The following is a 14,804-nucleotide window of genomic DNA, read 5'->3' as shown; positions in this document are numbered from 1 at the left end:
AGGGTTAAGAGCTATGAGGTCTTATCCTCATTACCCTTTTGATCTGCTCACCGTGACGTTCAATGTCAGTGGTTAAGAGCCCACTTGATCACCTTTCCATCGCTTGTTTGTCGAGGTTGATATGACCCCTCTTGACTAAAGCTCTACCCATGTATGTTTGAGCCCCCTTGTTGGTGTGTTTACTTTATGTTATATGTTTTGTGTGGTGTGATCGTCTCCCCATAGGACTGCTAGGCTTCGTATAGTCTCTCGTCTGCATGTCAATTAAGGTAGTACGGTTCCTTTGTCTAGGACTTCTTTTTTGCATGAGCATTCCTAAAACACAAACAAACTCTTTGATTTTCTTTTCTTAAGAACACGTTAACTCCTTCTACTACATGTGAGTAAGTCTCCAAAGGTCGAGCATCCGGTAGATTGCGTAGTAAAGTTGTTCATCTAAAAAAAACACAAAACAAACAAAAATAGGTTTGCCGAGCTACGGTGCTTTGATTCTCAATCCTTCTTGAGATACGTATGCAGCAGGGTAGGGCCTGTGCGAGCAATAACTCTTTCTTTTCCCTACTTTGATTTTCTCTCTTTCGCATCGCATATAGGACTTTTTATACACGCACTTTAGACATAAATAGCAAGCACGGATCCTGTGGAGTACCACAGACGTGAAGGGGTGCGATAACCTTCCCTTCACGTAACCGGCCCCCTTACTCAGTTTTCTTTGGTTCGAGACTTTGTTTTATCCGTTCCCTCTTGGTTATGCAGTACTACCTTTCCCTCCTCGTGGGATAAAAGTACATAGCTGGCGACTCTACTCTTTTTCCTCGCCACTCCTTTTTCGCGTTTGTACTTGGATTCGGGAAATCCGGGGAGCGACACACATTAACCTCATCATAAGGGATGTCCACCACGGCTATCTCTTCTCGGGGCTTGCTCTTGACACGGCAATTTATCTGTAACTCGCCTCGATCCAGCATTTGTTGTATAAAATTCCTCAACTTTTTAATATTCTCTTCAGCAACTAACTCCTCTGGGATTAGACCACTCTTCAACAATTGTGCTCCTATCCTGGCGATACGGGTTTGAATTTCTTCAACCTTACAGATCAATTTACCTTGATCACTCCCCTCAATGGCACTGACGGAAGCATCCTTATGTGTTGGCATGGGATTGGTGTTCACGTTCGGGCGTCTTGGAGTGAAGGAGGCGGCCTTTTCTTAGATCAAGTCTTGTACCCGATTTTGAAATGTGAAACAATTCTCCAAGGTATGACCAGGTGCTCCCATGTGAAACTCACAATGGGCGTTGGCATCGTATCCGGGTGGATATGGAAAAATAGTCGGTTTTAACTCCCTCAATGTCAGAAGGCCCTCCTTCTGCAGATATGGGAATATCTGGCTATAAGGTACTGGTAGGGGATCGAGTTGCCTTCTTGGAGGTCTTGGCTTGAATTGTCTTGGTGGCGTGGTGTTTTGATGTTGATGATGTTGTTGATGTTGTGGTTGATAGACCTGTTGTTACTGCATTGGTTGTTGGTAAGGTATGGGTACCACGGCGGCGACTTGGCCATATGAAGCCTGTTGCTTCCCTTTATAGCCTCTGGATATACCGTTCGTTTCACCTTCTCTTTTCTTCGAGAAGCCTCCAGAATACTTTTTGGGTGCGCTAGGGGTTGCCATAGCTCTTGGAATCTTTCCATCCCTCAACCCTTTCTCTATGCGATCTCCGATTGTGACTAGATGCGCAATGTCAGATGCTGCACTACTCACCAATCTATCAAAGAATGGGTCCTTCAAGGTGTCCACAAATATTCCGGTCATTTCCTTTTCAGACAATGGTGGCTCTACCTGAGCAGCCAACTCCCTCCACCGCTGGGCGTATTCTTTAAATGACTCATTTTCTTTCATGGTCATCCCTTGTAACTGCATTCGGTCGGGTGCCATATCTAAGTTATATTTGTACTGATGGAGAAATGCGTCAGCCAAATCCTCCCAGCTTTAAATCCGCCCCTGCTCTAAGCTCATGTACCATCTCAGAGATGCTCCACTTAGACTGTCTTGGAAACAATGTACAAGTAGTTTATCGTTTTCAGTATGAGCAGCCATTTTCCTGAAGTACATTACCAGGTGACTTCTTAGGCAAGTTTGTCCTTTGTATTTCTCGAAATCAGGAGTTTTAAATTTAGTCGGGATGACTAAATTTGATACCAAATGCATGTTCATGGCAGAGGCGCCGAAGATATTATTCCCCTCTATAGCTTTGATATTCTTTTCCAGGGTACGGAGCCTATCTGCAGCAGGATCTGGAAGTATCTTAGGCTTCGGTTGATCAGGCACATAGAAAGCATCGTACGGGTCATCTCCAATTTCGGATCTATGATGAGTAGACACATCAGAAGGCTCTGCACGATCACCATCTCCTTTGCCTCCTACCGGTATCTGAACTAGTCTCTTCTTGGTGGGGACGTAACTCTCGTCTTGAGGGTTCAAACCTGGTGTGCTATCATTCCTTTTTTCCCTAGCTTCTTCATCCTCAGTCCTCTCTCTTTGAGAAATTGCGAGCATTATCTCCAACAGATGATCCATTTTCTCTTGGATCGTATTGATGTCTGTCCTCATGGTAATTTGGTTAGCCTCAACTTGCTCTAACATCATCTTGTATTTGCTTCGCGTCTCGTATCGGTGTCGATTAGTCAGTGTGGTTGGATAAAAGGATAAAAAGGTTGGGTAAGTTTTTTTAATTTTTATGAAGCGTGGTGCATAATGAAGATGCGAATGTCATGCGTATTTTATTTTCAGGGAATCGTTCGAGTTTCATTAGTTGTTAGTAATTCGAAGAAACAAGAAATACTTAGAATAACAATAATGGAGTAATTTTTAAATGTCATTCATTCAAGTACATAACATAGGGGTCCAAAAAGGCCCTAGTTCAAAATACATTGTCAAAGGAACAAAATATAAGGCATAGGAAAATTAAACTGCAGGCTTTCTGGCTTGGAGCTCTTCTAGTTCTTCCTTGAATCTCTTCAACAACCCTTTACAGAGCAGAATGAAGCTGATTATGGCTGGAGGAGTTCTATCTTCCTTCAACTCTTCAACTGCGTCTCTTAACTTCCATGGTAATTCTTTAGCCGCCCAATTACAGAACCCCACTAGCCCATCGAGATTTGCACGGAACTTATTCCTATCTCCTTGCAATAAGTCTATGGTCTTCTTAAAGGATTCATAATCTTCAATCACATACTCTCGTTCCTTCAACCATATGGAGTTGTCTTGATGTAATGACTCTAGTTGGTTCTTCCAATAGCTGGCAAACTCTTTTGCATCTCTTACTTCTCGACACTTCTCCTCCCATATCATGGGTGAAACCCTAGAAGCTTCGGTGGCTATATTCTTGAGTCGGTGTTCCTAATCTACTTCAGCCTTTGCATGATGAATAGAAATGGTGAGTTCTTTTATCTAAGCCCCAAGTGTATCTCTTATCGTCTTGTTTTCCTTCGTGGCTAGATGCCACCAACGCTCATTGTCTTGACATTCTTTCCGGGCTCATCGTAATCGACCTTTAAGAGTATCTAGGCAATGGTCAGCTTGTTCTAGTCCCACTTTGATCTTTTTCCTCTTATGCTCCTCTTTGTTGAACTTTTCCACATGTGCTTGAAGCTGTGCATCCTTTATCTCAAGCTCCCACTTCATGGTGTTTTTCTCATTGATGATTTGTTGGAGTTTTATCTTCAACTCTTCATTCTCTTTTTCTAGATTTTCCGTAGTGGTCTTTAGTTCCTCCATTTCTTCAATAGGGACATGGGTGAGCTTAGGTCCAGGAAGAGGTACAGGTGTCCGAATGACGAATGGAATTTTGATCATCTCCACCCTTTCTTTTACCCAGTGCAAATATGGTTCTTTTGTAATCCCATTTGCTCTCCCCAAATCAGCTTTCCTTTTTCGATTGACATTCTTCCAAGCCTCTCTGATTCGTTGGAACAAGCTAGGGTTCTCAACCCCAAAGTCAAGCAACAAGAAAGATTCCAAAGATCTTGCCTCTGGAGGGCCTTCCATTGGGTAGCCAAGTTGTCTTAGTGATAGAACCGGGTTAGAATTCACGCATACTTGAGTTCCAATAAGTGGTAGATTAGGGAAATCTCCACAGCTGAATATGATGTCCATGTTGATGTATTCTTTGGAATACCAAGAAAGATCTTCGGATCGGAGTGATCCCAATCTCTGAGGCCAACTAATATCTGACTGTTCTACAAAAACACCTGTCTTTGGAAGATGCTCAAGAAACCACTGATATAGTAAAGGAGCACAACAAGAAATCATCCCTTTCTTCTTAGTGTACCTATGGCTCTTGTAATAGTAAACATCAGCTAACAAGGTGGGCACTAGGTTTCCAGTAAGGAAAATGCAAATAGCAGCCATGTCTATGAAACCATCCATATTTGGGAATAGGAAGATGCCATAGATGGCCAATGCAATAGCAGAGTAACAAGCGTCTAGGCATCCACTTGTGTGCATTGCTAAGGTTGGCATTAAGTCACTTTTGATCTCATGCTTCATCCTAATTTATGTACTGACAGGTTGCACAATACTTGGTTGTTGCAGGGCTTGCTCCTGGTTGTTGATGATAGTAAATGTTAGGTGGACTATTATGCAGAATGTTGGGTAATTTTGAAATGTCCATGTGAGAGTTTAACCTATGTGCTGCAGGGTTTGCTCCTGGCTAGCAGGAGATTGGCCTAACCATTTTGTGCAGCTGCAGGATGAATTCTTCATGGTTTGTTCCTGGTTATGCTGTTATGGTTGGATGGTGGTTATTGAGTTGTCAATGCAGGCTTGGTGTATGATGTTTTGTTGGTTATGCATTGTAAGTCAAGGCAAGCATGGTGTCATTTCCTTTTTCCAATTGATGTTTGTTCATTAGGTTTGATGGTGGCCTTGCATTTTGACTTGTATTCTGCAGCCTAAGTGCAACATGGTTTATGGCCTTCATGTTTGAACATTATAATGACATCAAGGTTGGATTTTAGGGTAACATGTACAATTGGTGGTTCAAGAATCAAAATGGGACATGGAGGATTAGGGATTGAGGATTTGGATTTTTTGGGATGAAAAGGGCTTGGGTTGACTTTGGTAAACGTTGACCAAAAAGTCAATTGTTGACCAAAGTTAACACTTGGTCAAAAGTTGCCAAAACTTGTAATTTTTCATGTAATGATCAATGTAATGGTTTATAGATGGTTATTTGGAAGTTAAATGGTTTTCAAGTTGTTTTTATTTTACATTGGATTTTGTATATGCTTGGTTTTGAATTGAAATGGACATAATTTATGGATGGATTGTAATGGATTAAAAAAATGGATTGAAAATGGTTTTCAAGTTGGTTTTTTGTACATGTATATACTTGAATTGAAATGAACATGGACATGACTTATAAATAGAATGGGTTATGAAGAAGGTCGTCACTTAATGAAACAAGGTTAAGGCTTAACTATGAATCAAAGGACATAACTATCTCTTGGATTGTAATATAATAGGCTTTAGTGGTTTGGATAGACAATGCCATTAACCATCCATGAACAAAACAACCAAGCATTGAGACTGAGATGAATTGGATTCAAGACCAATGAGCAGATGAAAATAAACCAAGAGTGGGCCTTGTACTTGAGATGATCAGATGGCATGACATGGGTGGAACAAAGCATGGAAGCCATGGGACCATAGGCTCGATCCAGGACAAAATGTCATGGGGGATAGGAGTCAAGCAAAGGCATCCAATATGTCAAGGATAAAGCAAGGGATGATACTAGGGTTTGGAGCTATCCTGATGAAAAGTCAAGCCACAAAGTTCACCAAGACCATTCCTTCCTTGGTTAGGGTTCCCATGGGGGCCTACCTCTCAAGCAAGTCTTTTTGAATCCAATTATATACTCCACAAACAAATCCTCCAATCTATGAGCCTTCATTAGGGTTCATCACCAAATCAACCTGAATTAGGGTTTTGGATAACTCTGGAGGTTGCTTAGATAGCCTCTTGTTGAATCCATACCTCTATCATCAAGCAATTAGGGTTTTGACCTCTCTTGTGCTTTGATGGATAACTAAACTCTGCTTTTAAAGTTTGATCCTTACCCCAAACCCAAGCATCATAAGCCAGGATTCTTGAGTCCATGACGATCCTCTATTGTATGAATGAATGTTATTAATGTATCTAACTGATCTCCAAGTCAGGTGGCAGGATGAGAAGATGAAAAAGTGGAGGAAAATTTTTGGGGTACAACAGCTCCCCTATTTAATCTTCTTGAACCTGAATACAAGAATTGCGGAAGCTTTTCAAGTATTTGAGGGGGAAGAGGATTAAATAGCGACGTATCCAAAAATTTACTTGCACGGGTGGTCTTACTGTTGATATAGGTTTTTTGATGTCATGTGGAGAAGTCATGTGTGTTGCATGATGTATGCTTTATATTCATGTTGCATGGATTCTAGACAGACTTTCTTTATGGGGTATGGTTCTTCGTTATGGTGGAAACTCCGACTCGTCATTGATTACCAAAAGGTTAATATGGTGGGATCCAGGTGGTAAAATTGTTGTCCAAGACTCCCCTATCTGATGGAGAACATTGGGGAATAACAACCGACAGGGCAGTCATTTAGACGTCACAAGTGTTCAAGCAAAACAAATTTTGAGCTACCAGTCATTTTTTAAGTTCGTTGGGGTTTTACAGTAATGCATAATGTTTTCCTTTAGTGTAGCTTTTATTATTATCTGAAATCTTAAAGGTTTATGTAAACAAGATAAATCAGTTATTTTTCATACAAAATACAGAAGAATAAAAGTACTTGATGAAATGAACTGAATTTTATTGATATGAAACTGTACATTCAGTGTGTACAAAGATGCAAATACCCTTGATGAGGGTATTGCCAAAATTGAAAAAGATAAATGAAATGGCAATGGGAAACAATTTTTGCACATTTTTTCCATTGATTACAACGTTGTCCGTTATCCACTGTAGAATCTGCATTTCGAGACCACGCTTCGGATGATGATGATTTTATTGATCTTTGACCATATTATATTTAGCTTGTAGCATAATGGGCTTAAGGATCATAGTCAATGCCTTTATCCCTAACTTTTGCCTGGACATTTTTATTCTTTTCGTCCATCGGGATGCTTCTTTTTTCCTAAGTCACCCATTCGGGTTTTCGACTTAGTGAGCTTTATATTTGTTCCCTAACTTTTGCATGGACAATTCATTTTTTGGTCCATCGGGATAGCCATTTTTGCCTAGATCAATCTTGTGAAGATTGATCTAGCGGGAATTTGTCATTTCTTTTTAGGCATAATATTTTTTGACTATATATGCATTCACTAGCGATGACAAGTCTCCCCCATCCATTGTTGTGAGGATTAGAGCCCCCCGTAAGAAGGCCTTCTTGATGACGAAAGGCCCCTCATAGTTGGGAGTCCATTTGCCTCGCGGGTCTGAGTGAATAGCAGAATACCTTTTGAGCATGAGTTCCCCTGTGCGGTACTCACGAGGAAGAACTTTCTTGTCAAAAGCTCGTTTGAGACGTATTTGGTACAACTGACCATGACAGACGACCGTCAAATGTTTCTCTTCGATCAGATTCAACTGGTCATACCATGATTAAACCCATTTAGCTTCATCGAGGTCAGCCTCCATGATGACACTTAATGAAAGAATCTCGACTTCAATTGGTAAGTCAACCTCCATCCCATATACCAAGGAGTATGGAGTTTCCCCAGTAGATATGTGAGCCGAGGTTCTGTAACCGTACAGAGAAAAGGGAAACATCTCATGTCACTCCTTGTATGTCTTGACCATTTTCTGGATGATTCTTTTGATGTTCTTATTAGCTGTTTCCATGACGCTGTTCATCTTGGGCCGGTATGATGAAGAGTTGTGGTGCTCGATCTTAAATTCTTCGTACAACTCCTTCATCATATTGTTGATCTTTCTTGATGAACCGGGTAACCACTTGTCGAGTGACGTTGACATACGAAGCAACTTCGACCCATTTCATGAAGTAGTCTATGGTGACCAGGATGAATCGATGACCGTTAGAAGCTTTAGGTTCTATCATCCTAATCATATCAATATCCCACATAGAAAAAGGCCATGGAGAAGTCAAAACATTCAATGGAGTCGGTGGCACAAAGATCTTGTCACCATATATTTGACATTTGTGACATCTTCTGACAAAGTTGTAATAGTCAACCTCCATTGTCATCCAGTAATACTCAGCCCGAAGGATCTTCTTGGCCATAGCAGGCCCTTTTGCATGTACACCATCGCAACCGTCATGTATGGATTTTACGACCGTACTAGCTTCGTGTCTATCCATGCATCTGAGTAGTACAAAATCATAATTTCGCTTGTATAACACATCACCGTTTAGGAAGAATTTGGAAGAGAGTCTTCTCAGAGCCTTCTTATCGGTAATGGATATACCCTCGGGATATTGTTGTTTCTCCATGAATGTCTTTATGTCATAGAACCAGGGCTTATCATCAGGATCTGCCTGATTGCTAAACAGTGTACTGGTTCATCTAAGTGGTCAATATGGATAGTTGGTGCTTCATTTTTCCATTTGACTTTGAACATAGATGCCAATGTAGCTAGAGCATTTGCTAACTGATTTTCTTCCCTAGGAATATGATGAAAATATATTTCATCAAAGTAGGGTACCAGTTTCCTGATATGCTCCTTATAGGGTATCAACTTGCTATCCCGAGTCTCCCAATCACCTTTTACCTGACTTATTACCAGAGTTGAGTCATTGTATACCTCTAGAATCTTGATTCTTAAGTTGATGGCCGCCTTCAACCCGTAGATACATGCTTCATATTCTTCCATATTGTTGGTGTAGTCTAAACATAGTCTAGCCGTAAATGGAAGGTGGGAACCGGTTGGAGAAGTGATAACAAAACCTATACCATGGCCTCGAGCATTGGAAGCACCGTCAAACACGAGCGGTCATAGCGATCCTGGTTCGGAGCCTTCCTCAAGGCTTATCTCGGAGCTTGGCATAGTGAAGTCTCTGATAAACATAATGTCTTCGTCTGGAATGTCAAACCTCAATGGATTATAACCTTCGACAGGTAGGTGACCAAGGTAGTCAGACATAACACTCCCTTTTATCGCTTTCTGGGTCACATACTGAATATCATACTCGGTCAACAGCATTTGCCACTGGCCAATTCTTCCAGTGACAACAGGCTTTTTGAAGATATACTTTCTCAGATCCATTTTGGATATCAATAAAGTGGTATCGCAAATCATATATTGTCTCAAGCATCGAGCAACCCAAGTCAAAGCACAACAAGTTTTCTTTAAAAGTGAGTATTTGGTCTCACATTCAGTGAATTTCTTGCTGAGATAGTAAACAACATGTTCCTTCTTGCATATGTCGTCATGTTGGCCCCAAACGCAGCCCATAGATTCATCGAGTATTGTGAGGTACATAATGAGGGGCCTACCCGGAACCGGTGGTTCTTGCAAGTACTTTTTTATTTTGTCGAATGCCGCTTGGCAATTGTCGTTCCACACATTCGATTGATTCTTTCTCAATAGTTTGAATATCGGTTTGCAGGTAGTTGTTAAGTGAGATATGAATCTGGAGATGTAGTTGAGTCGACCAAGGAAACCTCAGACTTCTTTTTCTGTTCAGGGAGATGACATTTCTTGGATGGCTCAGACTTTGTCGGGATCAACCTCAATACCGTTCTGACTGACTTTGAAACCCAAGAGCTTACCAGATCGGACCCCAAAGGTACACTTAGCTGGATTCAGACGCAACTTGAACTTTTGGAGTCTGACAAACAATTACCTCAGGTTCACCAAGTGATCTTCCTCAGTTCTAGATTTGGTAATCATGTCACCCACGTAAACCTCAATCTCTTCATGAATCATATCATGAAAGAGGGTTACCATGGCACGTTGATATGTTTCCCCTGCATTCTTCAAGCCGAACTACATTACTTTGTAGCAGTAAGTTCCCCAAGGTGTGATGAAAGTTATCTTCTCCATATCTTCTGGCGACATCTTTATCTGATTATACCCAGAGAACCCATCCGTCAAAGAAAAGACGAAAAAATGCACTATATTATCGACCAAAATATCAATATGAGGCAAAGGGAAGTCCTCCTTCAGACTCACTCAATTGAGGTCTCGGTAGTCTACACACATTCTGACTTTGCCATCCTTCTTCAGAATTGGGACGATGTTAGCAACCCACTGCGGATATTCAGAAATGGTCAAAAAGCCAACATCAAACTACTTTTTAACCTCTTCTTTGATCTTGAGTGCCATGTCGGGTCTAGTCCTTCTAAGCTTTTTCTTGACAGGAGGACATTCCGGTTTGAGTGGCAAGTGATGTTCAACAATGCTGGTGTCTAACCCTGGCATATCTTGATACGACCAAGCGAAGACGTCAACATACTCGTGCAATAACTCTACCAACTCGGAGTGTACATGCTTGGCAAGGATGCCTCGAGCTTTACTTCTTTTTTATCAGTTTCAGAACCCAAATTAATGACATCCACTGGTTCTTTGTATGGATGAATCTCTTTTTCTTCGTGCTCAAGGAGTCGTGCTAGCTCAGTTGGTAATTCACAATCTTCCTCACTGTCATCTTCAGCTTGGTTGATTGGAAATCCAGATTTACAGTTGATTCTTGCAATATTGTAATCAATGGTTTTGTTTTCTCTGCATATGATGAGCTTATTTTAGTATGTTTTTTAAGGAAGCGGAAAAAGGAAAAAAGAAATCTTTTGCCATTTCGTTGTTGTAGTGAAAAAGTAAAAATAACTTAAAGAAAAGGGAACGCAAGTTTTGCATGCAAAAAGTACTTTTTTTTATTCACATAATACTTTTAAACATGGAGGCCCTTGCAAGCTATCCTCTCGTCTCGGGCGGGGACGAGGGATCGAGAAAACAAATTTCGTTACGTTTTTTCCGAGTACACAATGGGAATCCTGATAGTCGTCTAGTTGGGAAGCTTGAAACCTGGAGGACATCTGCATATGAGGCTAGGCGTCTTTGGTTTGCTGCCACTAGATTCTCCAATGACTGCCATAGTATGATTATTTTGAAAGTCGGCGCTGCTGAATTTGACCGGGTTGAACTGCTTCTTCTTTGGGCTTGCCTTGCGTGCTGTAGGGTGATAACCGATACCAAATCTGTCGCGCTTCTCTGCCACGTCAACAATTTTACCCCAACCGGGAAGTGGGCCTTTCTCCAATGTTTGTTTGGCACTTCTGACTGAAGATAGGCCGGTAGCGGATGATTGGTCATGATTGGCGGTAGCAGAACTGACTTCTTCGAATTCTAAACAGTGGAGCGAAATCTCAATAATCCCTTCATCTGTATCAACATATCTGAATGACGAGAGTTCACTAACCAATAGATCCTCTTCACCATACACGATTACAAGTTTATCATCAATCAAGAACTTCATCCTTTTGTGCAACGTAGAGGTGACTGGCCCAGCGGCTTGAATCCACGACCTACCCAACAAACAACTGTAAGCCGGGTTGATATCCATAACTTGGAAGGTAATGCTGAACTGGTGAGGCCCAACACAGACGGGAAGATCAACTTCCTCAATAACCTGCCTCCGGGAACCATCAAAATCTAGGAAAGTAAGTGTGATGGTCCTCATCTCGGGTCCTTTAAATTGTAATTGACTTAATGTAGATTTTGGCAATACATTAAGGGAAGAACCAGTGTCAATGAGGACTCAAGATAGAAGAGAGTCTGTGCACATGACCAAAATGTGTAGTGCTTTATTATGGGCATTCCCCTCAGGAGGTAGTTCTGCTTCATTAAATCCTAAATACCTACAGGAAGTGATATTAGCAACCACGACGTCAAACTGATCGACCGTGATATCTTGCATCACATGAGCGACATTCAGAACTTTCCATAATTCTTTGCGGTGAGCCTCAGAACTCAACAGCAAAGATAAAATGGATATTTTAGAGGGAGTCTGGTTCAACTGGTCGACGATCTTGAAGTCACTCTTCTTGATCAATTTGAGGAATTCTTGGCTTTCCTCAAAAGTGATGCTCTTCTTGTAATCCTCAAGTTTCTCATTCTCAACCATCGGTCCTTTACCTTTAGACACTTCTGACTCTGCAACTTTGTTGTCAATAACATTCATCGGCACTAGAACAGTTGTCATGTTCGGAGTGGCAGGTACAGTTGCCCCTGTCTGCGGAGTTGGAGTAGGAATGACCTTCTCCTTAGGCAGGATAACTGTGGGTGATGGAGATACCCTAGGAGTGTATTTTGGAGCGAATACACGACCACTGCGAGTCATGCCTCCCGCTCTAACGATGTTGACGATTTCAGTGTCAGGAATACGAATTTCTTTTCCATCCAAATACGCGGTTGTCGCATAATTCCAAGGTACTGCCTTGGTATTCTGATACGGAAACAGACTGGGAAAACGAAAATAATTTGGCTGAATCCTCTCGGGAGGAGCTTTGACCTTTTTCTTTCTGTACACAATAGTTATTGGTTCGATTACTGCAACTTCTTCTACTGCCTTGGACTTGGAGAACTGTATCAAAGCCTGATCCATTAGCTCTTGTACCAAACCCCTTAACTCGTCGCAATTGTCTGGATCATACTCACATACTGCACAATCATCATGTATACCTGCTAGAAACCCAAACCGTTCAAGCCTCTTCAATACAACTGACAATAGAGTCTTTACATCATCAACTCTTAGTATGGATTCAGTTGTTTCCTCTTCGACTACGACGTTGACTGCTAAATCACCATGATTGGGCAGGGGATTCGCCTTCACATTGGGTTTTTCCTCAGAGAATGATAGGATCTCCTGATTAATCAAATCTTGGACCTTGTATTTGAGGGCCCAACTTCCTCTGTAGAGTGCCTTATAAATCCGGTGTGGCAAGCGCATGAAGCATTAGGATCATGCTTAGGGCGGAACAGAGGAGAGGCTGCAGGTATTTCCTTTTGTACGATAGCCCCTACGTGGATCAAATATAGCACCAGCTCTGCATACGGTACCAGAATCTTATCAATTTGGGGACAATTACCAAAGTTGTTCCTGTTATTCTGACCTCGGCCTTGTCCTTTGTTGTCACGATTGTACTGTTGGTTTTGATTTCTCTGAGCAGGTATTGATTGTTGATTACCTTTCTGTGGTTGATATTGAAATGGAGGTTATTGATATTGAGTTGCAGTGACATACGGGTATGGGTAGTACGACATAGGGGCCATCAGAAACTAATATTGGGGGTGGGCACCTGCCTTCACATCATTTTCCTCCCCCTCTTTTTTCTTTGCAAAACCCTCATGCGCCCTCTTGTTCGTTGTTTGTGGAGCGGTTGTATTTGTGATCTTCCCTGATTTTAGCCTGTTTTCTATGCGTTCACCAATAGTTACCATATCTGCAAAATTTGTAGACGAACTTCCAATCATCTTCTCATAATACAACCCTTGGAGCGTACCCATGAAGATATCCACAAGTTCATTATCTGACAATGCTGGATGGACCCTGGACGCCATCTCGTGCCAATGCTGAGCATACTCTTTGAAGATTTCGTTGGATCTTTGTGCTTGATTCTGTAACTGCAACCTTGTCGGATCCATATCAAGATTATACTTATATTGTTTCAGAAGAGCCTCAGACATGTCCCTCCATGACAGGATCTTAGTACGTTCCAAACTCATATACCAGTCTAGAGAAGCCCTAGACATGTTGTCTTGAAAGCAATGGATTAGCAAGTCATCGTTGTCGATATACGATGCCATCTTCCTGCAATACATTGTATTATGGCTACGAGGGAAGCTTAGACCTTTGTATTTAAGGAGGTCTATCACCTTGAACTTCCGTGAAAGCACCACATTCGAAACTAGGCAAAGATCTCGAGCATCGATACCAAAGGTTGAGAAACCCTCAATAGCCCTTATTTTGTCATCTAACAGCTAATAATCCACAGTTCTGGGCAGACCAACAACGGGAGGAGCGACCTGATTGGTTGGCCGAGAGGTTTCTGGAGATATCGTCTAAACAAGAACATTATGTGGAGCAAACAACATTTGCAGTGGGTAGGAGAAACCAGGAGGCACTGTCTGAGTGGCACGCATCATGTGAGGATATTGTCCTTCAGCCTGAGCATTAGGGGCCTGAGGAGCCCTTGTCTGCACACACTGGAGTGCAGGATTGGTGGGTGCATAGATCAACATGGGTACAGAAGTTTCCCCAGGGTAACTAAATGGAGCAGCTTGATTGGTAGTCGCAGGTTGAGCAGGAATCTGAAAGTGGGGGCGCAGGCCTTGGTACTCACCTTCAGCGTCAGGAGTTTCATTAGGGACCTGACCTTGGTTGTCCGCAACATTGGCATCATCAACTGGAGGAGTCTTAACAGTGGGTACACCCCAAGCGAAAACATTGTTTCCAACAGCAGCAGGGGCGGTGAGAGTCGGATGAGGGAAGCAACCACCCCTATTGGCAAAATGAGCAGCAAAGTTTTGGGGCATTCCCCAAGGATAGAAAGCAGCAAGCCTATTTGTAGAGGGGTATTCGTTACCATTAGAGATATTGACTAAATCTAAGGTAAATCATACAAGTCGAGTCGCCACCGCACTTTTATTTATCCAAAGGAATGGTTAGAAAGCGAATAAAAACCTAAAAGTTTTATCGAATCAAAAACTAGTAAAAATGTCAGAGATCGGGGTAAGGGGGTTGGTTATGCAATGGGAAGGTTTTAAGCACCTAAAACATCTTAGGTACTCCTAGGGAGCCCTTTTC

General features: G+C 41.9%; 2 protein-coding genes across 2 annotated transcripts; both read right to left on the bottom strand.

Annotated features, from left to right (window-relative positions):
• Positions 1–3,536: 3,536 nt before the first annotated feature.
• Positions 3,537–4,427, bottom strand: LOC127137315 (uncharacterized). The gene has a single exon (XM_051063787.1). The coding sequence runs from the start codon at positions 4,425–4,427 to the stop codon at positions 3,537–3,539; it is 891 nt and encodes a 296-aa protein (XP_050919744.1).
• Positions 4,428–13,276: 8,849 nt separating this feature from the next.
• On the bottom strand, positions 13,277–13,819 carry LOC127137314 (uncharacterized). The gene has a single exon (XM_051063785.1). It carries the CDS (start codon positions 13,817–13,819, stop codon positions 13,277–13,279), a length of 543 nt encoding a protein of 180 aa, XP_050919742.1.
• Positions 13,820–14,804: the final 985 nt, after the last annotated feature.

Source organism: Lathyrus oleraceus, chromosome 4 (genome assembly GCF_024323335.1).
Source record: "Lathyrus oleraceus cultivar Zhongwan6 chromosome 4, CAAS_Psat_ZW6_1.0, whole genome shotgun sequence".
NCBI classification, from domain to species: Eukaryota; Viridiplantae; Streptophyta; class Magnoliopsida; order Fabales; family Fabaceae; genus Lathyrus; species Lathyrus oleraceus.
Note: the sequence above shows the minus strand (reverse complement) of the source record. Positions and strands in the feature narration are given on the sequence as shown.

Bases quoted from the DNA above. Each gene is read 5' to 3' on its own strand.
- LOC127137314 (XM_051063785.1), bottom strand. From the start codon at position 13,819: ATGTATTGCAGGAAGATGGCATCGTATATCGACAACGATGACTTGCTA.
- LOC127137315 (XM_051063787.1), bottom strand. From the start codon at position 4,427: ATGGATGGTTTCATAGACATGGCTGCTATTTGCATTTTCCTTACTGGA.